This window comes from Metarhizium album (genome assembly GCF_000804445.1).
Source record: "Metarhizium album ARSEF 1941 chromosome Unknown scaffold_19, whole genome shotgun sequence".
NCBI lineage: Eukaryota > Fungi > Ascomycota > Sordariomycetes > Hypocreales > Clavicipitaceae > Metarhizium > Metarhizium album.
In genome coordinates, this window is record NW_024467593.1 from 107,758 (window position 1) to 133,507 (window position 25,750).

The 25,750-nt window shown below is 55.1% G+C and overlaps 7 protein-coding genes across 7 annotated transcripts; 4 read left to right on the plus strand and 3 right to left on the minus strand.

The window, feature by feature from the left end:
- Positions 1-235: 235 nt before the first annotated feature.
- MAM_06220 (uncharacterized protein) lies at positions 236-6,269 on the plus strand (the record flags this gene model as incomplete). Its single annotated transcript, XM_040825018.1, has 2 exons — positions 236-342; positions 512-6,269. The coding sequence occupies 2 exons, from the start codon at positions 236-238 to the stop codon at positions 6,267-6,269; spliced, it is 5,865 nt and encodes a 1,954-aa protein (XP_040676924.1).
- A 979-nt stretch (positions 6,270-7,248) lies between these two features.
- Positions 7,249-8,868, minus strand: MAM_06221 (37S ribosomal protein S5; the record flags this gene model as incomplete). The annotated part of the gene is made up of 2 exons (XM_040825019.1): positions 7,249-7,469; positions 7,572-8,868. 2 exons carry the CDS (start codon positions 8,866-8,868, stop codon positions 7,249-7,251), a joined length of 1,518 nt encoding a protein of 505 aa, XP_040676925.1.
- Positions 8,869-9,610: 742 nt separating this feature from the next.
- Positions 9,611-9,817, plus strand: MAM_06222 (Nck-associated protein 1; the record flags this gene model as incomplete). The annotated part of the gene is made up of 1 exon (XM_040825020.1): positions 9,611-9,817. One exon carries the CDS (start codon positions 9,611-9,613, stop codon positions 9,815-9,817), a length of 207 nt encoding a protein of 68 aa, XP_040676926.1.
- A 2,275-nt stretch (positions 9,818-12,092) lies between these two features.
- On the minus strand, positions 12,093-15,265 carry MAM_06223 (aimless RasGEF (aleA); the record flags this gene model as incomplete). Its single annotated transcript, XM_040825021.1, has 5 exons — positions 12,093-13,582; positions 13,660-13,860; positions 13,922-14,131; positions 14,225-14,552; positions 14,663-15,265. The coding sequence occupies 5 exons, from the start codon at positions 15,263-15,265 to the stop codon at positions 12,093-12,095; spliced, it is 2,832 nt and encodes a 943-aa protein (XP_040676927.1).
- Positions 15,266-18,048: 2,783 nt separating this feature from the next.
- Positions 18,049-18,891, plus strand: MAM_06224 (uncharacterized protein; the record flags this gene model as incomplete). Its single annotated transcript, XM_040825022.1, has 1 exon — positions 18,049-18,891. One exon carries the CDS (start codon positions 18,049-18,051, stop codon positions 18,889-18,891), a length of 843 nt encoding a protein of 280 aa, XP_040676928.1.
- A 184-nt stretch (positions 18,892-19,075) lies between these two features.
- MAM_06225 (zinc finger (HIT type) family protein) lies at positions 19,076-19,887 on the minus strand (the record flags this gene model as incomplete). Its single annotated transcript, XM_040825023.1, has 2 exons — positions 19,076-19,598; positions 19,667-19,887. The coding sequence occupies 2 exons, from the start codon at positions 19,885-19,887 to the stop codon at positions 19,076-19,078; spliced, it is 744 nt and encodes a 247-aa protein (XP_040676929.1).
- A 487-nt stretch (positions 19,888-20,374) lies between these two features.
- On the plus strand, positions 20,375-21,382 carry MAM_06226 (NifU-like protein; the record flags this gene model as incomplete). The annotated part of the gene is made up of 2 exons (XM_040825024.1): positions 20,375-21,154; positions 21,260-21,382. 2 exons carry the CDS (start codon positions 20,375-20,377, stop codon positions 21,380-21,382), a joined length of 903 nt encoding a protein of 300 aa, XP_040676930.1.
- Between the last annotated feature and the right edge of the window lie 4,368 nt (positions 21,383-25,750).

Genomic DNA, 25,750 nt, shown 5'->3' on the forward strand with positions numbered 1-25,750 from the left:
TCTGATATTCTCGTCTTGTCCTGCCCGCGAGTCCTGTTTGTTATTTTGTTTTGTTGTTTTGGCAAGTCACGATAGCGCAGCACAGTCTTGCATGTGCTCGGTGGGCTTTTCCCCCCGTCTTCAAAAACAGTGAGCGGCTGCTGTCCGCATTCCTCGCCTGTCCACAGTACATTCCTCAGCAGAACATCACAGGACAAAGGGTCTCTCGGGACAGAGGGCCTGGTGTTGTTGCAACATGTCGCTGTCGGAGTGGGACTCGAACTCGTCCCGGGATGGAGAGAGATATCTTAAACACCAGCATTCTGCTTCTTCGGACCACGGCGTGCGAGCTCTCGTTCCTATGTGCGTAACCATGACGATTTTCTTGCCCAGGAGTCTCCCTCTTGTCTCGTCTTCGTTCGCTTTCTTGGCTTCCTTGAAACAGGATACTTGCTGCTCTTCTTCTTCTTCTTCTTCTTCTTCTTCTTCTTCTTCTTCTTCTTCTTGACCACGCCAGACTAATGCCCAGCAGGTGGGATAGCTCGGATCCAGAACGAGCTCCGCCGCCTCTGCCGCTGAACCCCAATCCCCAGTCGCCCGGTTTTACCTCGCGTGCCGGCACGTCGAGCGCCATCCAGTCTGCACATGCTGTCTTGAGCGAGAGGGCGCGGGAAAACGGCGCCGTCGTCAGGCGCGGTGACGGATCGCCAGAGAGAGCCCTCGTAAAGGGCGGCTCGCATCGTCGTTTGCAGTCACTGCAGCCCGGTTCCGTGCGGGACTTGAGCTTGATGATTGAGGGGAACTGGAGCAGACCTGACCGCCGGCCCTCGACGCCGACCACGCCGCGAGAGTTGCCCCCAGAGCCGAGATCTGACAGGGACTCTGCGAATTCCACCCCGGTCCCCGGACCCAGCTTGACCCCTATTCTTCGGCCAACGGCCAGACGGCTGCCCCAGAGCATACTTGGCGAGAACACGCCGCCTCAGAGCTCGACTATGCTGGCGCTGCAGAATATGGGCGCCAAAGCTTCGCCCAGGGAGGCGGAGCCTGCGCTGTCCAACATCACAAACGGCGCCACGCCTAGGCAGCTCACCTACTCGGAGGACGTATCTGCTCAACTTCTTAAACTCACAAACATTGCAACGTCGCTGCAGAAGGAGATGTCGGCTTTGAGTCGACGAAGCCGAGACAACGCCACTGATTTGCTGAGCTTGAAGGAGGCGACCAAGTCCAGAGATGAGGACGTCAGGAAGAGCCTGCGAGAGCTTGTGGGCAACATCAACGAGCAATCTAGCCGGATTACCTCCTTCAATGGTCCGTATCTCGATAACAAGCCTTTTGGCTCCCCCCCCACGCACTCGCGAGCATTTCAGCTTCCCCGGATACCGTCACCAAAGAGCTTTGCTGAATCAATCGATCGTGGCTCTATCAGCACGCCGTCTCTTTCTGGGGTAGACACACCTGCCTCCCTCTTGCTTTTGGAGAAGATTTGGAACGGGCTGGGCACTAAAGAAGGACAAGAGTCACTGGTTGGCCTGCTTACCCAGCTGTCTCAGAAACTCTCTGGACTAGCCACCTCCACCAAGGTTGACGAGCTGGCAGAGGACATTCGTTCGCGATCGGAGAATGCTGTCGTTCTCGGAAGCGCAACCCGAAGCGGGAATACGGCCAATGAGGAAATGGACCTGGAAAGGGGCAGCCTTACGAGCCAACGGGTCGACCGACTTCTCTATAACGGACAAGGGAGGAGGTCATCTGTACCTTCTGGGCGCGGCGCGGAGCTCGTAAATCAAGACCTCTTGAACATTATTCGATCTGTCAAGGACAGTGTCACGCAGGGCGGAGGTTTAACTGCCGAGGTCAAGGCCCTGGTACGCGAACTCCGGGGCGAAGTTCTTGGTATGGGGCGAGAACTGGGGAAGAGGCTAGAAAAGGTCGGAAACAAGGGAATTGAAGAGGCCGAGGTTCCCAGCAAAGATGAGGTCTCCAGAGTTATCGACGAAGGCCTGGAGCAAATGAAGGAGCAGCTCAACAACGTCTTGCGGGAACACCGTCGCCAATCTGCCCAGTCACAATCTTCACAAAAGACGGTGGTTGATTATCAGGAGATCTACAATGCCATGCGAGCTGCGTTGCGTGATAACGAGGCCTCTGCGGACGAGACACCCGACTTGAGCCGAGAAGACGTCATTGAGGCAGTGAAAGACGCCTGGGAAAACTACAAACCCGAGATTGAAGTGCAACAGCTAGGTCTTGAACGGGATGAGGTCTTGGCCTGCCTCAAACAAGGCCTGCAGGAGTATGCTGCCCGGGATGAGCGACCTGAGGCTGCAACTAGAGAGGAGGTATTCAAGGCCGTTGTGGAAGGACTGAAGCACTTCGTCCCCCCCAAGGTTGAAACCCCAGCATCCCTATCACGAGACGAAATCATTGACGCCGTTCGTGATTGTCTCGAAGAATTCGAGTTCCCCATCGCCCCATCCGCTGTTGCCGCCGAGTTGTCTCACAGGGATGTCGTTGAAGCCGTGCGTGAAGGCCTCAGCGAACTTGACCTTCCTCGAAATGACGCTCTCATGGCGGTTCCCAACAACAATGACGAAGTTGCCTCCCGGCTTCGGGAAATCATGGAATTTATGAAACTCGAATTCAAGACTGCCTCTGAGTCACACCATGAAGCTGTGCACCGGGCGGTACGCGACGGTCTCAGCGGGCTCGATCTTCCCCGTAGTGAGGCTCTTGTGGCGGTCCCTGGAAGCAACGAGGAGGTTCTCTCTCGCCTTCAGGACATGATGGAGTACATGAAGCTTGAATTTAAAGCCGTCTCTGAGGAAGCCAAAGATAACGTGGCCGCCAATGGACGAGACACTGAGCAGGTCCTTGACGCTACCAAGGATGGGCTTGAGAATCTTCGAATGGCCATAGAGGCCTACGTTGATCGAGTCTCTGGTAATGCTGGCCACGAAGAGCTTATGGAGAACATGTCGCGAACCATGGAGGACTTCAAGGAAGAAGTTTCCCGGGCTGTGTCTTTGGCCAATGACAGCTCCCGCGAGGAGCTTCATGCACAGCTTGAGGGGCTGCGAGAGATTGTTAACTCTTCAATGATTCCCGCACCTGCGCCTACCCCCCCCAGTGTGAACAATCAGGATGTCCTAGAGGCTCTTCACAATGGATTGACTAGCCTTCGTCAAGAAATCTTGCGGCCTCGACCTGAGACAGGCGACATCCTGGATGCCATTCAGGATGGTCTGAACGATCTCCGCGCAGCCTTTGAAAGAGTGGTCAACAAACCCGTGGACCTGACCGCCAATGACGAGGTTCTGGATGCATTAAAGTCGGGCCTAGAGAGCGTCAGATCAGATATCGAGACCCTCCGTGACAGCGGCAACGAGAGAGCTGTAGCGGCTGTTGCGACCGCTGATGAGGATGATAGTCGGGCCATTATACCTGCCGACATGGTGAAGCAAGACGATATTAAGAATCTCGAAGTTCTCATCACTCAGCTCAGGATCAAGGTTGAGGCAATGGATTCGGAGACAGAGCCTATTCAGCGAGATGATTTGGTTCGTTTGGAAGAGATGATTCGTAATGTCCAGGAGGGCGTCGGCGAGATCTCGGCTCGAGAGGCAACTGCGACTGCTGAACCTGCAAAGGAAGCGCGCGAGGCCAGTGACACTACCAATGGTGACGCCGCCTCCAAGGACGATGTGCAGGCTATCGAGACGATTCTCCGTAACACCAAAGCCAGTCTGGATGACCTCATTGAGGGCGAACAGGCCGTTCGTAAAGAACACCTTGACGCCATCGAGAGCCTCGTTCTCGAGACGCGCGAGACCATGACATCCATGTCTGAGCAGCTAGCCACCATCTCACAGAAGGAGGACCTGACTGCCCTGGAAGCTCTTGTGACGCAGCTGAGTCTTGGTGTCGAAGAAATAAAGGAGCGAAGCGACAAGGCACCGTCTCCTGATGATGAAGAATTAGCCACCAAGACTGGTGTCGAGGCTGTTGAAGCTGTTGTTCTCGAGATCAAGACAGCAATTGAAACCTTGACGTCGACTGATTTCGCAAACATGTCCAACAAGGAAGACATTTCCAACTTGCAGACGGTTCTGGAGGAAGCCAAAGAGAAGATCGACGCGCATGCCGAATCCGCTACCAAGGCTCTTGATGACCGTCAAGCGGAGATTGTTGGTGTTGCCGATCGCGTCGCGGCGGTCAAGACCTTGCTAGAAGAGTTCCAGGAAGTCATCAAGGGTAAGTTGGAAGATGGGTCATCCGGAATTGATGCCGTGGCGAAGTCTCTCGAAGGTATAGGAGAGAAAATCGACAAGAATGAAAACGTCAGTGCCGACCTCAAGGAAATGTTTGAAACGATGAAGACTCAATTCGAAGAAAACAAGGAGGTTGTTGCCGGGGCACGGTTGGAGTCCAACGAGAAGCTCCAGGAGGCGACAGACGGCATCGGCAGCAAGATTGACGACAAGATGACGGAGCTAATTGCCAAGTACGATGAGCTCAAGGCCACATTGAGCGAAAAGAGCGAAAAGAGCGAGGCTCGGGAAATCGAGACCGAGGCTGCCGTTGTTGGTACCAAGGCTATTGCAGAGGACCTGAAGCTTCTCATCGACACACTTGGCTCGACAGTCACAGACTCGCTGGAGAAGATGGAAGAAGCGTCCAAGACAGTCTTCTCCAAGGTTGAAGACGTCGCCACCCGTACTGAAGAATTCGAGACTGAGGGCAAAAACGAACACCAGAAAACACGGGACCACATAGAACAAGCGGTCGCTGCTGTTGAGAGCTTGCAGGGCGAGGTGAAGGAGCACCAGTCCGAGATCCTGACAGTTGTGAAAGACATACTCCTGCTCGTGGGAGAGCACTTTGAACACTCCAAATCGGCCACCACTGAACTGCAGGACAAGATTGCTGAAGCCAAGCCAGTCGAGCAACAGATGCTTCCGCCCCCTGAGAAGTATGACGACTCAGCAGTGCAGGAGAAGCTCAGTCTCATCGCAGAACAGAAGTATGACGATTCCGAGATCAAGGAGAAGCTTGACAGGCTAGTCGAGCAGCGATACGATGATGGCCCCGTCCATGAGAAGCTTGACAGGCTGGCTGAGCATCGGTACGATGACAGCACAGTCCACGAGAAGCTCGACAGACTGGTTGAGCAGCGATACGATGACAGCACGGTCCACGAGAAGCTCGACAGGCTCGTGGACCACAGCGCTACGTCGGTGCAGGCGTCTGCCCAACTGGAGAAGCTGGACAAGGTGCACCAGTCGGTTGTCAACACCGCCGCTGAGATCTCGCAGTTCCTATCTTCACAGACGCAACGGATCGAAAACGAAGACGAGGATCGGGAAAAGTCTCTTCAGGACACTGTGATTGAACTGGAGCGCAAGCTCGCTGAGCGAGACCACATGGAAGCGGCTGTTCTTAGCCTCAAGGACGAGGTGGACAGACTCCGCAACAGCGTTTTACATTTGCGGACAGAGCAGGAGAGTTTAGTCAGACAAAAGACTCGACTGACCGGGGATGTTTCCTCGTTGGAGACGGCGCTGCGACTGCGCAAGGAAGAGCTGTCAGAAATGGAACACCGGGCCGAGAGGCTGGAGCGACGCATTGTCGAGGGCGTCATGGACCACTCTCGGGTGCTGCTGATGGCCAAGAGCAGCAAGGGACGTGACTCGATGGACCGGAAGCGCGTCAGGAAGCCCATCGGTGAAGAGGGGGAAGCCGGCAGCACCAAGTCGAACAGGCCTGCCGTCAACATGGCCCTAGCCACCAAGAGAAACGTTGGGGGTTTGTCGCAAAACGGGTCGGCGAGACGGATCGCGTCCCTCAGTCAGATGACCAGCAGCTCGCCGTCGGGCCTGGTGAAGAGAAGCCAAAGCGTACGCACAGCAGCGGGCAATGCTCTCCGGAAGCGAAGCTGGGGCGGAGGGTTGGCAAAGGGATTTGGCGAAGAGAACAAGGAGAACGTCGGCGTGGGCGAGACGGTGGAGGAACTTGACGAGCCGGATGCGGCAGCTCCGTCGCCAGTGGGAAGCATCGTCTCGCGGGACTCGCTGGCGGATGATGACGGCCAAGGCAGCGACACGGGGACGCTGAGAAGAAGCAGCGTCGGCACTACGGTCATGTCGAGCCAGTACACGGACTCGGAGGGCGGGTACGGCGAGTATGACGGGACGGAAAGCGACTGGACGGAGAGTCAAGTTGGGACGGACGTTGGGGCCGGCGACGGGAACGGTCTGGTTGTTTATGGGCAGCAGCGACGAGGATGAAGGAACACGATGTAGGTGCAATGGGGGAGATGGCTTGGCCCTAGGCACCCTTTTTCGATACGGTACATGGATAACAGAACAAGAGAGTGTTTTTGGTTTTGAGCGTCTTTGTCTTTTTGTCCCGTTGGGCAGGCAATCTCTTGCCACGTCTGTGAATGCAAGGTGTTGATAATGACTTCGGATGACGATACCTCCCTCTCGTACTCTGTGCTCCGTGCAGGGAGCAGAATCCCGCCAGTGGAGACGAACAGGCAAACGCGGTCAGGTGACAGGTCAGCCCGAGGTGGAAACCTTAACCTTGGCTCCCGCACGCCGCACGCGCTGCTGCCTCTCGTCTCGCCGCACCGCGCAGCACCGGCGGCGATGGAGCAAAACGTGCTCTCTGCGCCAGACCTCTCGCCGCTCGAGCAAGAGGTCCTCGAGGAATACGAACGGCTAGCCAGCAACATGAAGCAGGTGCGTGCGTGCGTGCGTGCGTGCCTGTGTGCGCGCGCGTCCTCTCGGCCACGGCATCATCGAGTCGTGGGCAAAAAGGCTAACTTGGTGCTCGGGGGGCGGGGCCGCGCCGTGTAGTTGGCCAACGTGCTGGACGAGCTGGCGTCGAGCCCGACGACGGAGATCCTCGACGGGCTGCGGGACCTGGAGCGCAAGACGAGCCTGGCGTTTACGCTGCTCAAGGCGAGCGTGTACAGCATCGTGCTGCAGCAGGAGATTGACTGGGGGGCCGCGGGGGAGGACGAGTGAGGACGCCCCTTGCGCGCTTTTGAGGAGGCCATGCCCTCTCCTGTCGTTTCGGGGCCGAGGGGGGTTTGTTGACCGGGTGGCCACGGAGGCACGTACCTGTGCGTGGTGGTCTCGTGATGGGCCCTGGTCGCCGTGGGGGGGATCAGATCAATTGTACATCTCATCTTGTTTGTCATCTTGAGAATACACTACACGTCACGCTCGGCTGAGCAGGCGGCGCTCGGCTGCTGCGCCTCTAGTATACAGCACCCCCGTAGTACACCTTTCGTACGTCCACCATCTTCTTGCCCCTGCCCATGGCAATCAGCTCGGGATCGACCTGGTTCGTGAGCGCCTCGTACGTCGCCTTGACCGAGTTCATGGGGTTCTTGGACCGCGGCATGCGCCCGTGGATGTCGTGGATGCCCGCGGCGCGGCACATTTCAAAGAGACGGTGGGGGACGCGGAGCCCGAATCCTGCAGCAAACATGGGGTTTTAGACGTCAACACCTTTGGATCCAAGGACCTGAAAGAAAAGAAAAGGAACGGAACGGGACGGGACGGCAGGGGGAGACGTACCTGGCGGGCGGGAGAAGAGCTCGACCACGGTCCCGGACACTTTGGCCTTGACGTTGCCGAAAATGGTGCGCTTCTCGTAGCGGCGGATGGGCTTCATGTTGCGAATGGCCAGCAGCTGAGCCGTCTCGGCGGCCAGCCCTGGCTCCGTCGACTTGGCGATGCCGAGACCCAGGCGGCCGTTGCCGTTGCCCGCGATGGCCACGACGGACGTGCTGCGTACTTTGCCTAGACGGGTCTGGTTGGAGACCCATCGCGTGACGAGCACCTTGCGGTAGATGGACTGGATGTCCTTGAGCGTCATGCCCGTGAGCCGCTTGATCTCCTGGTAGTGGCCGCCGTCGTCCTGGCCCTCGTCTTCGGGATCCACGGCCGACTTGTACAGACCCTCGACGCCGGGCACCTTGCCCAGCTCCGGGGCCTCGGCGGAGTAGGCGCGGTTGACGCCAGCGGGACCGTCGGCCAGCAGCTCCAAGTTGCTCGGCTCGACCTCACGCTCGTCCGTCATCGACGACAGCTTGTCCAGCTCCCTTTTCCACTCTGCCTCGACCGCCTCGTCGAGCTTCATGGCCTGCGCTCTCGTCAACAGGTCCGGGCCCGAGGCGTTAGCATCCGGCTCCGGCTTCCCGCCCTCGCCCTCGTCCTCGTCCACGAGATACTTCTTGAGCAGTTCGGGGTCGCTCTCAAGATCGTCGAGCTCGTCCTCGGTCAGGTCTATCAGTTCCTCGCCGCTGCTCTCCTTGACCCGCCTCAGGGCGCGGACCATGGCCCTCGTGAGCTGATGACTCGTCTTCTGACCCGTCAGCTGTGACATTTTCGAGCCGTACCGGTCCGCCCACTCGCTGTGGTTCAGCCACTCCGGCTCCTTGGGAGTGACGTCGACCTTTGGTTTGACGTCGTACCTGGGATCGAGCACCGTGAAATCCTCGATGTAGTTGGGCCGGTAAGGGTCGTCGCGGAGGCGGCCCTGGATAATCAAGTCGTTCGGGTCGATGGCTTCCTCCCCGGCCCGAAGAGCCTCCATCTGCTCGGGGGTGTACTTTTGCTTCAGGAGCTCCAGCTCCTCCTTGGTGTAGTCGGGGAACTTTTCCTGGCGGTATTTGGACAGCGCAGAGGGGTTCAGCAGCCCCATCTCCTCGGCCTTGACGTTTCGGAACCGTGACCGCCGTTTGGAGCACGGCGCCGAGCTGTGGAATTGCTGGCATGGCACGATTGATGCCGCGGTGGGCGGGCCAGCTCGGCATCGGGTCGAGGCAAAGCACCTGCCCAGGAGGCTATGCGCCGGGCGTGCCACGCTCATGGCCGCGGTCTTTCTGTTTGGTGCAGACCCCAAGACCTGGCGTGCACGATCGTCGGCCAAAGTGTTGCCAAAGTGTTGGGAGGATACAATATATCGTGGTAAAGCCGTATCGTTGCTTCCACGAGCTGGAGATTTTCTGGCCAAGCACAATCCTCAAACGGCAAATGCGTCGCCCAATTGGGTTGGTCTATGGACTAACAGTGTGAGTGGGCCTGAGTTGAAGACGTACCGTGACTCCTCACGTGGCCCAGCTCGGGCGAGAACCTCACCGTCGGTTACTCTCGCGGTTGCCGCGTCGGAAAACCATGGACGTGTAAACATAATGCACACATGCAGTTGCATAAAATACGTACGAACGCAAGTCTTTTGCCTTTTCCTCCCGTCTCTGTCGTTCCGTCATGTCTGGTGTCTGTCCCATGAAACGCCCGTCTCAGGATAGCCTCCTGAGCTGCTGGGTGCTGGGTGCTAGGTGCAGTGCTGGGGCCTCGTCTTCGGCCCACCGGCATCATGGTCAAGAATCCCCCCCCCCAAGCCCACATCTTACTTTCCCCCAAACTCGCATCTTTCTTTCTAATATCACATCCCTCTCCCAGAGTTGCGTCGCTCGCACCGCGCCTTCTCATCCCGCTAGTTATATCGTATGTGCCAGGCGCACTTACACTTGCCGACTATCTATCGAATCTACCTGCAACTGCATCCCTCGAACCGCCATCCATCGCTTGTTAAAACTTGAAAAGTAGGAATGAACAACTTCGAGTGGCTTCACAAGGTCGGCGCCACCAAGGAGGCCATCGCCGTTCTCAACGATCAGCCTCACCTTTTCACTGATCTGCTCCTCGTTCTCCTCGGCCTCGGCTTGCAATGTCTGTTGATTTGGTACATTCATCATGCTACCAAGAAGCCTGAGCAGAAGAAGAAGAAGAAGAAGAAGAAGCCCGTCGAGCGATGATACCGCCGGCGGACTGGCATCCAAAAAAAAAAAAAAAAAAAGCGGCGATTTTTCTTTGCCGCCGATCATGAATTCTCTCTCCATACTTGTTCGGACCACGAAAGGCATAATATTATTGGCGACCTCCCCTGGCGGGCTGGACATTAATTTGAATCCACTTCTTGTCTTGGCGGACTTCATACCGTTGTGATTTTCCTGGCGTTAAAAGTACACATCAGCTCCTTCAATTGCTCCTACACTGTCCTGCTGGCAAATATCTTGCTCGCAGGGTGCTCCTCTGAGCGTATTATGGCAGTCTCATTCTTAGGCTGTATCTTAGCATCCAAAGTTTCAGTCCTGTTTTAGAATCTTTTGAAAAATACGCCCGAGATGTCTCTATTCAACCCCATCAGGGAATTATGGCTCACTTGGCATGTCTTTGCATCTGTTGTCCTGCGGCGTCCGAGCGTGCCGACGCACTCGCCTCATGTCGTGAAGTTGGTAGTCTAGACGCCATCAGGTTCCAAAGGCTGCACTCAATACCGTCCCGAACAGCATCTTTCGGATAGCGATATTCCTCTCCAGAGCTGTTCTCCTCTTTGTGCGCCGACGAAACCGCTTTCAGTCCTTCCACCTTTCTCCGGAGACTCGGCGATTCCGCCCCCCTCATTCGGCCCAGAGATGTTGCAATTATGAATACGAAATCTTTCCTTGCTGATATGTCCTAAAATAGAGTCAGGTTGATTTTTTTTTCCCCCTTTGGAAGGAACTTACCCGTAAATATGGTATATTAAAGACGGCTGGAGCCAACTGGGAGAGCGGCTTACCAGGGCTTTTACCTGTGAATCTAATATTCCTGGGACCTCGTTTGGTCCCTAGCATGATATTTGCTAGACAAGTCTCCAACATGTCTTTAGTATAAGGAGCGTATATCACTTCGCTGGAAATTTTGCGCAGACTTCTCCTTCGTTCTGGCCGTGGGGAAGTCTCCTTCCCCGCAACGTCTAGATTCATCCGTTCAATAAATTCATCAACGGCCCGCTGATCGTTCAAGGCCAGGCACTCAAATTCAACATCGCCTCTCGTTCGCATGCCATCCACCGTCCTCGAACCACGAGGCGCTGCGCTTCGTGTGCCTCTTGTGGTTTTTGATACTTTAGGTTTTCTCTTGCGGGGCTTTTCTTTCTCACTGGTCGTCAACAAGTCGATTGAATAGAAGACCGAGTGAAATCTTGCCACCACGGCCGCGTCAGGCACCAAGGCGGATGAAAGATCTGGATGCTGAATGGAAAAGCGTATCCGATGGGGGTTTTCGTTGGAGCTGTCGATGTAAACAAGTCGGAGTTTCAAGTGATGCAATACCTGCTCCGATTAGCCCATGGAGTGCATCCCCAACAGAAGCTGGGTGACTTCTAACCTCGAATCCAAGCACAACATCCCGGATATAGCCTAACTGGTACTTTCCCCCGACCTTCATTCCGTCCACTGATATCTCAATGTCGAAATAGCAAGAGCCTGTTCTCGCAATCCACAACTTGGATGTGCGAACCAGTTCCTCGAGCTCAATGCTTGTTTGCATAGTTCTACAACAGTCAGGAATGTCGATTTCCAAGAGCCCCGTTACTGTGACCCTGATGTTTTCCGTCTTGTGAGCGATGCTAAAGTCTGGTAGAGAGAACGAACAAAGTGGCATCCTGCCAATATTTCAAGATCCAACGCGGTGAAAATTTGTAGGCGAAGCCAGGCATAGTTACCTTTGATTGTGGAAAACCATCAGCGGTTGAACCAGCGGCTGGACTCTTCAGGATTCCATTGGGCAGGAGGGATTTGACGGGCTGCACTGCCGCTTGGAGCTTGAGAGGAAGGTGCGGCCCATGCTGAGCAGCTCCAAGTGTTGACAGGTTCCTGGCAGCCAAGCCGGACGCAGGGCGAAAAAATGAGAACAGATGAAATGGAACATATCGGCATCCGGGATCATGTTGTCATCATGTCTCATATTGCTTGAAGGAGTCTATCCAATGCTCAACATTTAAAAAAAAAAAAATAAGATAAACACCATCCCCAAATGGCCTGGCTCAGACCATAAATAAGAGGGATATCCAAATCGCCAACTCTCGCTTCCTCGTCCATGTCGTCCTGAACGCCTCACGTGCAAGCTTACTTAGCAAACCATGGAAATTTCTTTTTACTTGGCTCTATTGGCCCCGAAGCGCTGCTCTCCAATTGCAGACTGCGCTGATAGATCTCCTGGAATGCGCATGTTAGGTGCGGCGTACGACGGGCTTTAAAACATTGTTCAGACGCTTACCTCGTCATCCGTCGGCATGCGACAGCCCAGGATCAAGTCTCGCGCCGTTTCATCCTTGGCCAAATTGGGGTATGCTGTCCCTTGGCTCTTCATAATCGGCAGCAACACCTCCCCTAGTACCTCGAATTTCTTCCAGTTGATACGGTCTTCATTGAGCCCAACAAAAGTCTTGCTGCCTTCTTCAGCTGACACAAGGTCGCGCCGATGCAGGGGAATGAAGGGTATTCGCGGCAGCGGGGAGTTTTCCCATGCCAACCTGTAGGCAAAATGGCTCTTTTGCGTTCCCATGAGAATGACCAGCCGCGCAAACCGTTTCTGTACGTCTGTCGGCACGAGAGTGCGAGTTTGCGCCAAGCGATGAATTGCGGTCCCATTGATTCCGGCCAAGACAGCGGCTAGGCCGTTGTAGTTGTTGAGCTGCCGCAGTTTCAGCGCAATGTTCATGAACTTTTCCAGCATTTGTGCTCGATGCTTTGCTTTATCTCGCAGCAAAATCATGTTTGCCACCCACTTGGCAATATGATTGAAGTGACTAATCATTCGGTTCATGTTTTGCAGACTCCTGCACTTGTCCTTCTGTGCGGCTGACAAGCTGACATGCCTTACAAAGTCACGGATTCGTATCGAAGAGAACATTATCCAGTCAATGCGAGTGAGTTCGTCGGCAAAGTCGTCATCAGAGATATCCATAAATATGTGATAGCGAAATTTATTCATCGGAAGGTGATCAGACGGCTCCAATAATGTAGCTTCTCTTTCGTACTCTTCACATGAATTGAATTGAAATTGAATGCCCGCCCTGCTACCTTTGTCCGTGGAAAGTTTCTCTGGGCTTCTCAACCTATCGGATTCGCCGTTTAGTTGCAGCGCGTTGACTCCAACGGAAACTTCGTTGATATCTTTGGACAGAATCTTGCTCGCAATTTCGTCGCTGGAGTTGTCCGAATTTGCCCAGCCCGTGTCATCATCTTCAATGACGTTTACATAAAGGTTTCGTCGCATTTGTTGTGCTGCAATAGCGAATACAGGCTCTGTGGATAAGTGCTTGATAAAATCTTCCAGATTGCGCCGCGTTGTGGAACGTGCAAAATCACCCGGGTACAGGGAGACCCATTTCGCCACAACCTCAATAATTCGTAGTTGTGTCGCTGTTTTGGTGAGATAAACTGTTGTTTTATCATCTCGGGCTTTTTCTAACCGCACGAGAATGGCCGAGAAGAGCTCCCCTGGAGCGGCAAATTTCCGATATAGACAGAGAAAGATATCTGAAAAGTTGTTGTCCACTCTCGAGAGCCGGGGGGCTAGTAATCGGTCTACCAATTCCTCAAACGTGACACCTGTAATCTTCGGTTGCTTTTCGATAATGACATCGTCATTGCGCTGGAGTATAGGAATATCGTCGGAGCATCTGCGAGATTCGGAATCGGATTCATCAATCTCAAGGAAAGACTCCGTTCCAGACTTGTCGATGCCGAGTCCTGTGAAAGCGTTAGTTTGCCCTGGCTTGAGGGAGTCTCACGGAAGAGAAACTGCGGAGTGAGAGGGCAGCTCTCACCTGGCCGGGGACTCCTTGAAGCTTGCGCACGGTAGTTTTCGCCAGATTGCTGGTTGGGAGACGTTCTCAGGATGGAGAAATCTGAACTCGCTCGACTGTGTTTGCTGTGTTCGCTCAGCGGCCGGCCAGCTGACGGATCGGGTGCTTCTAGGTTCGCTGTGGACTGCGCTCGTCTCCTCAAAACTGTTTCACTAGTCTCGTCTGAGGGGCAACGGTGAGCACAAACCAAGTACCAACCGACGACAAGAGCCAAAGAACCCACCTCGTCTATGGGCGACAGCTGCTCGAAGAAGAGCCTGGAGACACGCTTGGGAAATGTCGGGTCTGTCCATCGAAATCTTGTATTGACCAAGACACGCCTTGAATAGGCGGAAATTCGCCAGCTCGTCTGCATTTACCTCCCAGTCGTCCTCTGGGCTATCGCATTTGCATGCTCCCAGCATCGCGGGTAGGCCCGAGTTGGTAAGAGCGGCTATGACCAATTACACTATTAGTATATCCTTTTTTTTGGGGGGAACAATGTCATAAGACGTAGTCTTGAGCGAAGCACGGGGATGTTTCTTACCGACAGTTTGTGGCAGTTGGCGAATGGACTGTTCTTTCGTAACATCGTACAGGATAAGGGCTGCATCCATTCGCGGAACAATGTGACCGTTTATCTGCTTCGGCCATTGCATTGGTTGAGAAGGGTTGAGCTCGAAATGTTCGAGATCCAGCTCTACCAATGTGACCATGTGGGTAACGGAATCGACCACCTGGCGTGCGCTCGAGGTGTTTGTCACTGGCGGGCGTGACAGATGCAGCACGCGCTGGACGAACGTCGACTTGCCTACGGCATCGGCGCCGATGATGGCAATGTTGTAACTGTCCATTGCGGAAATGGGATGGTGTGGCTGCGGCGAAGGGAGCACAGAGCATCAGTACATTATCTCCTTTGAGACACCGAAGGGCATTCTCTCTTGATATCTCACACCCAGGCTGCTGCAACCACCCATCCACCCACCCCTGTGTCCCCTGTGGTGGGAGGCTGAGCCGGGGGCTTCAAGGGGAGCAGAGAGCTCGAGTGGGGCAGGATTGAAGACGGGGCGGGATCTATCCTTACCCAGTAATGTGAAGGCCCAATAGTCAAAGATTCTCGACGAGGGGGTGGCCAAGGCTGAGTCTTGTTGTTGTCATCGCTATTGTCGTGTGGCTCGGCCGAGGTGCCCTCGTCGGACGCTTCACGCTCAGCGTAGGTGGCGTTGGCGGGATCGAAGCGTTGAAAGAAAGGGTCGTCGACAATGGAGACGAAGGAGTCGCGGTCGCTTGCACCAACAGTGTCGAGGAGGGAGAGCGCACTTGGGGAGGTCGAGGCGGCTGTAAGGCCAGTGGAGTTGGAGCTTCGAGAAAAGACGCTGCTGCTGGCGTTTGTTTGAATCGAGTCTCGTGCGGTGGTCTTGGACTGTCGTCGCTTGCCGTTGTGGCCGGTGTTGTTTGTCGTCGTCGTCGTCGTCGTCGACTGACTCGTAACCGTAGCGCCAGAGGAGCGTTTAGGCAAGGACGCGCTGCCGTCGGATGTCCTACGATTCTTCCGACTACTCGAAGTATTAGAGCCTTTTGAAGTCATGGTCGGTCTGTAAATGTCGGTCGTCGGTCGCAGCCTATCGGCGCGATGGCGACGAGATGGAGAACATGAGGTTGGCAGGCAGTTGCAGTGATGCGAGGCACAGTCGGAGGCGAGGTGTCCGAAGCTCCAAAAATTCACAGACAGCAGACAGACAGAGGTATCAGCCCGGGGTAACGGAGCACAGATGCATGTGTGCCAACTGAGGAGTTGTTGGACAAGTTGCCGTCCGTGACCATTGGGGGAAAAGCTCAGGAGTCGATGACAGGCACGAACGCACACTAAGGCAAGGACGAGAACCACTCACCAAATCCACACCCCAGGAAGGAGATTTGGCCTTCAATACGCTGCACTCGGCACGGCGTGCGATGCACGCCGTTGCCTGGAAATGATTCAATTGGGAAACGTCACAGTCCTCTGGTTGGTGATGTAGGTACTCCGTAGGGGAGTGACTGATTGGCGGCGGCGGACTCGGGTGCAGGCTGGACGGGATCATGGACACCAACCAAGGTGCGAGTGTGCGGTACCTATGAAGTACTCCGTCCTCCTCCCCGTGCCTTGGACAGGCGAAGCACACGCACGGCGTACGTGTGTAAAGGATGTCCTCCGTACGGCGCGGGCGGCGCGGGCAGCTCGGGAGTGAGTCTGGACGAAGCTGGCTGTGTTCAAAGGTGCCAATGCCGCAGCACTACGCCGCATCGCGCGTCAATCAGACGAATTGGGCTGAGGCAACTTCGTAATGCAGCGGGGCGTGGGCATGGCTCGGTCAAATACGCAAATACGGAGTCTAGCCTGGTCTGCCTTTTGCCAAAGTTGTCACCTTGACACCTTGACCAGGTCGAAGCCTCCGAGGCTCGATTGTCCGACCGAATGGGTCCACGAGTGCTCTAAAAATGTGAATCGTCCTTTGGCCAAACACGGTGCGCACACACATCACGATGCCATCCATGAGTGCGTGACTATGACTTATCGCAGCCAGGTAGCTAGCTCCCTTTTGGCTCTGCTCACATTGATGAATGTATGCATGTATACGGCCGTGCTGATGAGAGCCCAGTTCACGAGTTAATCATCCGTGTCTTCCCGCCAAATGTCCTTGGTGGTGGGCTTCACGCCTTTCGTGGGCCCGTTGATTTTGACGCTCAAGCGACCTTATTCGACTCGTTATGCAGCAGGCTGCTGGAATCGACAAGGCCCTCGGCCCTGGGAGGTCGTGGCGGACATGGAACAATCTGCAGAAGTGACGAGTAGCAATGATGAAGGACCAGTCGGACCAGGAAGCAAGCAAGCCACACCTCCACCCCTTGCCGAATACTCAACTTCCAAGGTCATCCGCCGGCGGGCCGTACGGAGGCACATGGACTACTCCGTACGGACAAAAGAAAAGGCTTCAAAGGCTTCATTCTCCTGCTGCCTCCAGTCTGCCTGCTACCGTTGACCTCGCCGAGTCGTCAAGACCTCGCCACCTCGGACCTTGCCTGCTCTTGGAAAATCAGGGGCGTGAGCCAAAAACCCAAACTACTACTCCGTACTAAATCATCATCAGTGTACTCCGTACTCACTCCGCAGGGTCCCATGGGCCGAACAAACAAGGCAGCCAGCTAGCTAGCCTAGTCACTACGGAGTACTGCGGACTGCTACAGAGCAAGGTACGGTCAAGCAGGAATTGATTCGTCGACTTCGTCCCAGCGGTGGGGGAGGAGGAGGAGGAGGAGACATGCGAATCGAGCCAAGCGTCGAAAAAGACCGAGTGACGACGTCCCGCTCAACGTTACGCCTCGCATGCAGCATTAGTTAGCATGGCATGGTCGCCTGATGATCGCGTGCTAGAGCATGGAGTCGACTCGTCCGCGCTTGAGGCGCGCCTGTTAGTCACCTTCACCCGCGAGCCGTCCCAAGGCCAGACGGACATCTGGACCCATGCATCTTTCCATTGCGACCTTTGCGCCTGGGGCCCTTCTTCATAATTACCTTTGGGCCCCGGCCCGGCAGAGACCATGTGCAGTCTGCTTCCTGCATCGATCATGTCGACTATCTTTTCCTGCAGTTCTGCCCTCTTTGCACCACCAGCCTTGAGCTTATATGAAACTAAATCCACGCCGGGGTCGTGCGTAGCTCCAGTTGGCATTTAACTTCAGGTAACCCGCAAAACTATACGGCGACCAGTTCCAAGGATCCAGCAATGCAGTACACCTCAAAAAGGGAAGACTAACAGCAGCGTCGTCTCACCTCCCTCCCTCCCTTTGTCACTCGCTGGTTTTTTTTTTTTAATAAAAATTAACGCTTCTACATCTGCGTTGTCACCATCGATCGCTTTGTGGGCAAAGACTCTGTGCGACTGATGTGCAATCACCCATGTCCGCGTCTTCAACTTTGGTCTGTTCCTCTCTATTGGATTATACAGCTGTTTTGGTCTTTGCTCAGGCTCGACCTTCTTCCCGACCTCCACGTACCTCGGTTTTCAAGCCCTCAACTCCAATATGCTTGTCACGATGGTTTACCCAACCCATCACAGCATAGCTGCGATGTCAAAACACGAAGAAATCAAACATTATCCCACAACAAAACCAAGGCCGACTCAATCCCAGCCCGTCGACGCCCAAGAGTTAACGAGAAGGCTACTGTTTGTGCTCGCAGAGCAAAAGGCGCATTCGGAAAGAAAGCGGCGAGTCCGCACCGAGGCCGAACGACGGGCGAAAGCCCTTCCCTCTTCCGCAGAGCAGAAAAGCAAGGATGACAAGGCGTCAGCCAGTAAACATGGCGGCAGGTCGGATTTCCCCTTACAAACAATGTCTGAGACAAAGCAACAAGTTGAATCGTCGCCGAGAGACAAGTTGAACCGGACGAGTTCAACGGATCCCAATGGCTCAGGCAATAACGGCGCCGAAGAGGAGTCAAAGCACTCGCCAAGTTACCGCCATGTCCCGCAGTTTGCAGCCTCTCAATTCACCCTAACCACGACGGTTGAATCGCCGGCCGAGAAGGGCCCAGTATATAAGCTGTCTAAAGCGGCCATGAAATTCCATCTTGGCGGCCCGAATGGTGGTCGAGAGACAAGAACAAAAGGTCCGAAAGCGCCTTCTTGCGAACAGATCAAAGCGTTGAAAACAGCACAGAGCACGCGTGAGCGGCAGGACGGGCGAAATCAAGTTCACCAGCCCTTACCGACGGCTTTCGAAGTCGGCATGATCTCCCATAATTTGCCCAACCGTAGCTCGTTTCACGCTAATTCGAGGCTGAAAGGAGACCGGGATCGAGTGAAAAATTTCAGAAGGAAAAGTACCGGCAGCATATTGGGGCAACATGACGCTCCCCCAATCGACATTTTGGAGTTGGCTGATGTATTGTTCTTCTCGCCAATCAGGCCTGTCGCTACTGGGGCACCAGGTGAACACAGAGTCGACTGGACCCAAAGTGACGAGGCAATGGCTGCCAGGGCCATCAACATTCCGCAACAGTCACAGCCCAAGTTGCGGAAACCGGAATCGAGGTGGGCTCTACGGGGCCGTTTGGGAAGCTTCGGACGACATTCCAAGGATGATAAGCCCTTGTCGCCTCCTTATCAAAAGTCGCCCCAGGATCTATCACCGAAGTCTCCTATTAGCGGGTTTTTTTCACGATTTAAACGATAGTGCCGATGTTTGTACGAAAGACTGGGAGAGAAGAGAACATACATACCCTTTTCGTACAATGTGATATGATATTCACCAATGCCTCCAAGTCAGGAACAGCACTGGCTTAGACGACGCCATGGAAAGCATAATGCATATTTCAATTTTCGTGTTTTGCTCTTCGGCCCGGTGTTTGTCAAACGACTTATCGTCTTTCCTGTGCAAGCAATTGTTCAATCAACTGGGTGTCCTCGTGGGCCGCCTGCTGCTGTAGCCTCCTTGTAACCTCGTCTTCGTCATCCCGCGTGTTGATAAGATGCAGGATCAACTCGGTGTACTCTCGAATAGCTTCGCCTGCTTCCCCCTCTGCCATACGAGCCCTTCGCAGGGCCTCCTTCCCATTCTTGATGCCAATGTCATGGTTCCAGCTACTTTTCTTGGCGACATTCTGCATCAGGGAAGCCGGTATTCTCCCATCGGGAGCTTCCTGCGGCGGTTGAGTGGCGGCGTGGATGTCGAGCAACTGCTGCGTGAGGCCAGGGTACTTGCGAAACAGGTGTTGCAGGTGCTCTGACGTGTCAAGCGCGCAGAAGGGATTGGCGAGGTCCGACAGAGTGGCAGGAGCACGATTGGCCGGCGATGCTGGGCTTTGAGGTTCTGCAAGCAGCTGTGGCTCGGGGTCTGGAGGATGGTTCTCCTTGTGGGTTTTGTTGCAGGCAACTGAGCAACTGAGACGGAGGTTAGCGGTGCAGTCGGATGACACAATGTTCTGGGTCGCAGCGGTGGACGCGCGTACTATGGCAAGTAGCACCGAGGGCATTTATATTTCGAAGCCGTCTTCTGGCAGACTCCGCAGACGGTGGCGCTCTTTGCAGCGACTGCAGATGTCGGCTGGAGTTGCGGCTGGGCCTGGGAGCCCTCGTCGGTGCCGGCCTCAGACGCTGCGGGGGGATTCTGCGTGCTTTTCCCTGCCGGCTCGGCACCTGCCTCGGTGTCCGCAGGTTGCACTTGCTCCATGTTGAAGCTGTGACTGACCCGGGGCGGTGATATCAAAGAGTCTCCCGACGCGGTTGGCTTCTTATCGCGGACCCTTCAACGTGACTCATGAATAATATAGTTGCCCATAACACGTGCGTTGCTGTCAGGTGCGATGGAGAGAGGGAAAAAAAGAGAGGCAGGTGGGGCCAGCATCCGAGCTTGCTCGTCCTGGGGTCCCAGGCCTAGGGCGGTCCCGTTGGGGGTTCGTCAACTGGTCAGGGCGCGCCAATTACTAATGCGCCCAACGTGGGCGAGCAGCCGGAACCGGGCGCACGTACTCCGTACGTCACCCCCCAACGAAGGGCGACTTCTCTTCGACGATGCACGATCCCCGATGACAACTCTTCCGCCCGCCCCGGGAACCATTTCCTGCCTGAGACACGCCATCGCTTCACGCGGCTGCCGCTACGCTGCCTCTCCCCTCCCGACCGAGGCGCAAACCGTCCATCCAGCCGCGGCGGCAAAAATGTCTGCGCTGCCGTGCTCCGCCGCGCCGAGCCTCATATCCCGCGCCCTGCGGTCGTCGAGGCCCTCGCCGCGCTGGACACGCCTGCTCAGCACGCGCGCCGCGGGGATATCGCCGCCCTCGAGGGCAGGCCTTCCCACCGCCGTGCCCTCGAGGCCGGTCATCCGCCTGCGCGGCGCTCTGCCGGGCCCGGCCGCCGGCGCCACCAGGAGCATCTTTATCCAGACTGAAAACACGCCGAACCCGGACGCTCTCAAGTTCCTCCCGGACCACCGTGTCGTTCCCGACAACGTCAACGCCCCGTTCATCGAATACCTGAACCCCCGGTCGACCATCTCGCCGCCGTACCCGTCGGCGCTCGCCGCCAAGCTCATGAACATCGATGGCGTCAGGTCCGTCTTCTACGGCGCAGACTTCATCACCGTCACCAAGGCAGGCGATGCGAACTGGGCGCATGTTCGGCCCGAGATCTTTGCCCTGATCACCGAGGCAGTCACGTCGGGGGAGGCCATTGTCAGCGTCGCCGAGCGCAAGGAGGGCGACGGCAACGTCGAGGAGGATAGCTTGGCGTACAACGAAGACGACAGCGAGGTTGTGGGCATGATCAAGGAGCTGTTGGAGACGAGGATTAGACCTGCCATCCAGGAGGATGGGGGAGACATCGACTTTAGAGGGTTCGAGGATGGCTATGTCAAGTTGAAGCTGCGCGGGGCGTGTCGAACCTGTGATTCGAGCACGGTAACGCTCAAGAATGGGATTGAGGGCATGTTGATGCACTACGTGAGTTCTACTTCCCCTACTGCTGCGTCCCGCGAGGGGCCGAATCGGTTCTACCGGTGGAAATTCCAGAGGGCAGACCGCTAAGAAAGCATTTTTGTTCCGCAGATCGAGGAAGTAAAGGGCGTTCATCAAATTCTGGATCAAGAGGAAGAAATTGCCATGGAAGAGTTTGCCAAGTTTGAAGAGAAGCTAAAGCACCACAAGGCTGCACATGCACAGCAAGTCTAGGGGGATTGGTCCGGAGAGCGAGGGAGGCGGACGGGGCAGGGATTTTGAACAGGCCCTCCTGTGCGCCAGTGTATATTAGAGCACATGTATTTGCCCGAGGCGGCAAAAGACAGAGACACACGCTACGACAATAGAATGTATCATGGCACTGGGTTTGACCTGCTGAGTTGGAGGTGTATCCTGATTCCTGCACATGCCGTGTTGGGGCCTGGCGGTGTAAGCCGTGCTGCTGATGAGTCATGACCACATGACACGTGATGCTCTGTGCTCGGGCCCGTTTCGCAACCCTTCCCCGTCCCTTCCCCGTCCCATGCAACTGCCTGCTTGTCAAGTATGAAATGCGATTGCGTGACGCACGGGCACACTCACAAAATGCAAACACACGCAAGTCCCGGCGCAGTACGGAGTACTCAAGTCGGCATGCGGCAATTGTTCTGGTCGTGCGCCCAAGAGAGTCGACATTCATCATGGAATACGTACTATCCTCGTCACTCGGTACTGTTGGTTCAGAAACTGCGGCTAGCTCTTTCTGGATCCCCTTGTGTGCGAGCACAAGGGGTGTTCCGCACGTGCCGGGACGATAATCTGGGGAACCAAGTCCCATTCCTTAAAATTACCCGACCCTCGACAAAGCTCAATGTCCGACAACTGGACACGCTGGTGCCAAGCGATGTTACAGTCCGCGACAAGATAATCCCTCAGGCAAACCAGCTAGGTACCTAGGCAGGTAATACTAGGTAGCCTTCCCCAAGCGTATGTATACTACCATACTCCGTATTGCAGCATGCAATTGCATTTGTGCCATATGTCGGTGCCTGGTTGAGCTTCAGCAGGGCTTTTTTTCCTTGCCCCTGAACCGGCGCCTCAGTCACATCGTCGCAATTGTTTTGGATCTGGACCCCCCTAGTGTTGCCGCTTTTGCTCAAACGGGGAGGCCATCGCCAAACGGAATGTCCGCCCAGCACCGCAATCAAACATGCCGCAGGTCAGAAGAGAGTGAATGGCGTTGCCAGCCCTAAGCTGTCGCCAGAAGAGACATGTCCTCCTTGCTTGCCGAGACGGGCCCAACGGTCGACATGTCTCATCTGCTTCGGCAAGCAATTTAGAAATAGACCGTGGGCCGCGACTCCGGCGCAAGAAGACGGCGACCATAGTTGGCGTTCGGGGGAGTTGTGGAAAAGAGAACCACCCAAGCGTAGGGTTGTTTTGCAACATTGGACCTGATCGCTGGAACCAGTCAAAGGCGACTTCTCACTGACGAGGATAGCAACGGTATCGGAGCTGCTGGGCGAACAGCTACGATACTTATTCCAAGTATTCATCATCAGCAATCAACAGCAGCCAACCACTTCTCTCGACCCTCGGGATAAAAAGTCGGATGCCAAGGCAGGCTAGTGTCTCAGTCCGTCTGGAAGCTCTGAGCTCTGCAGAATGTTGAACATGCCGAAGTCCTGTGGTCATTAGTGTCGATTCTCTCGATCCTCAACCAAGACCAACGCAAATGAAACGAGATTGCTTCCAGAGTTCCTAGTATAATGCCCACCCACCCATTCACTTTCTTGAAAGCCTAGACGCAGACGCTAGTTGACCCAACGGGCGCAAGGCCGGCAAGGCTGTACGGAGTACACCAGGTGACTTCAAGCCACAGACCGAGCGGGGTTGTGGAACTACCAGCAGTTGGTCAATTGCGGGGTGAAAATCTGGTGATGTTGAAGCTCAATCGCCGTTGACGCTAGACATATGGTGTACATCGAGTGCGTCGCCAACCTTGCGCTCTAATCTACTCATAGCCTTGTCCGTTGACACGAAACCGTCTGATAGCAGCCGAAATACGCGCAATCTTGTTAACGCAATGTATTACCCGATAGATCGGTCCTCAGATTATACCTTACCATGTTGTGTCGAGTACTCCGTACTCCGTACGCAGCGTCGAGATGAAGGTTCACTGATGTTGTGCAACGTCACAAGTTCCCGTCAGCTTCTTCAAACGAGCTCTTCAGCAGTGCAGGGCGATCGTCGATGGGTGTGTGCACTCACCCAGCCGCAGCCGGGCGGCGCATCCAACTGCATTTGGCCGCCTTGGTCACGAAAGTGAATACCAAGACCAGGGGAAGGAGCTGCAAGGAGACGTGAAGCTGTCGTGGGGCGTGATGCCCCGTCCGATTGCGACGCCCAGCAAATTCTGCGTGATGTTCGGCTTGCTCTCCTCTTACTAGCAGACTTGAGACGAACTGCATGCAATGGCCAGCCTGCAAGTAGAACTGCCTAGGAAGTCGATGTAGAAATCCACTGAAAATGAGAGAGATTTCCCGTGATTCCCGTGGTCAAAATGGTATACGCACGCGGAATCGCACAGCCCATTCGAACGCACAATAAACACCCCATCGCTACCAGACATCATGCCACCGCTGAATAAGCACGCACATATCGCTCGAGAGATGCAGTCACGGATGACATTGTTTATCCTTTGTGGCTGACGGGCAACAAAGTCCCAAATACTCCGCCCCCGTCCGGATTCACTGAATTTCGGCACGTACACAGCAATATTTGCATGCCAGCCATGACGGAGGTGTCGGGAGAGTTTGGATTATCAGTCTCGTGCCATAAGAGACATGGATTTGCCACACTCCACCGAGACGAGAGGAGGGGTTGCCGTCAAAACCCATGGGCAGCTGTCATTGGGGAGAGCTGTCGCCTCCTGACGACAAGTGCATGTCAGAGAAGCAGGACAATTTCAGCCCAGCAGCCTTTCCGTCTGTGGCCCCGGTGTTTTGTGCTCCAGCTCGGTCGATACCGCAGCTATTCTTGACACGAGAATCGACTTTGGTGGGTTGCTGGGTTGCCGTCCTTGAAAACATCAAGTCACCAACAGAGCTAAAACTGGCCAGAGTTCAGAACGAACCTGTTGTTCCATTGCAGACAAAGTCCCGGGGCTTCACGGGAGCTCTCCCAATGCATACGATCAGATTTCTCGCAGCAAAGAGCAGACGCGATGCCAAATGAAGGTGCGGCGCTGCAGAGTATTCAAAGTCTGAACGTCGGGCTGTTTGGAGGACCTGGAAGCAGAACAGAGCGGGAGGAAGAGCTTGTGACGGAGACGCGTGCATCGAAGCGTGTGCATGTGGGCTTGGGATATTCAATATGACCGGAAGATGCTTGCCTGCCTGCTAGGTGCCTATGTACTTCTAAGTAGTCAAGTACCTAGGTTCAGGTGCGGAAGGGATTGACTGATACGTAGCTCAAACCGGCAGTGTACTTACTCAATCAAGTCTGGGGAAGGTGCTGCCCGGGACGGCGTTGCAGTCTCGTCCGCCTACTGTGCCGTCAATGCATTTAACCAAGGCGTCAGCTCGTCAAGTGACAGGCATATACGGGAAATGTTCATAGACAACACTTGGTCGCCCATGCTGTTTGCACGCGATATGTTCCCGTCCCTACTCGGTACAGCACGCATAAAAGAGCTCTCTGACTGACAATTGACGATTGCAGCCTCTCCCCTAGACCTGCACTTGCACGGCCAGACCGCCTATGCGCTACAACGTGACTACCAGAGTCGCACACATTCCGATTGGCACACATGGAGCAGAAAGCGTGCGCCTTGCCTGGTTATTGCAAAAGCTTGCCGAAACTAGCATTGGCCAATACAATGACAAGGTTGAAGGAGGGTGATTGGGACACACGGAGTACGGAGTAGGGGTGGCTGCATAGGGAGCAGAGGGTCCTACACTGCAACCCTCGACCAGAATGTCGCCTTCGATACTCGCAAGTCAATGGTATAGTATCTCAAACACAATACGCTGTACGCACTGTCGATACGGTGGCATGCATGACAGCGCAGACAGAGGCAAAACGAGCATGGCTCCAGTACACAGGCCAAAGGTAACCCCAGAAGCCAATCCGTTGCGCTTGATCAAGCGCCTCCAAGGCTGTCGTCCTGTCTGGAGGCGTTCAGTTGCAAGCCACCAATTGAACTCCGAGTGGCTTCGAAGACATGAACCAAGGACGAGAACCTTCAAGCTGGGGGTTGGGATGGATGGTCCCCTGACATGCGCTTGCCAGCGCCACATTGAGCTCCAAATCCAGGGTCGCAGGATTCGCTGAAGAGAGATGAACTGTCGACGGCTGAGATTTGACCGGTGCAGCTTCCGTTGGCCTTTGTACTCAATCCCCAGTCCACGGCACGGCGCAACAAGATGGAGTGATGTGTCTGAGGATCGTCCATGCAACTAATTGGGCGCAGACAAATCAAGTCGGCAGAGCTACTCTCATCAACTCACGGGAATGAGCTGCAGCTCCTACTCTACCAATGTGCATGTGCCGCACCCTGCCCTGGTTAAAGTCAAAGAGTCGTCGTTCTTGGCCGTCGGC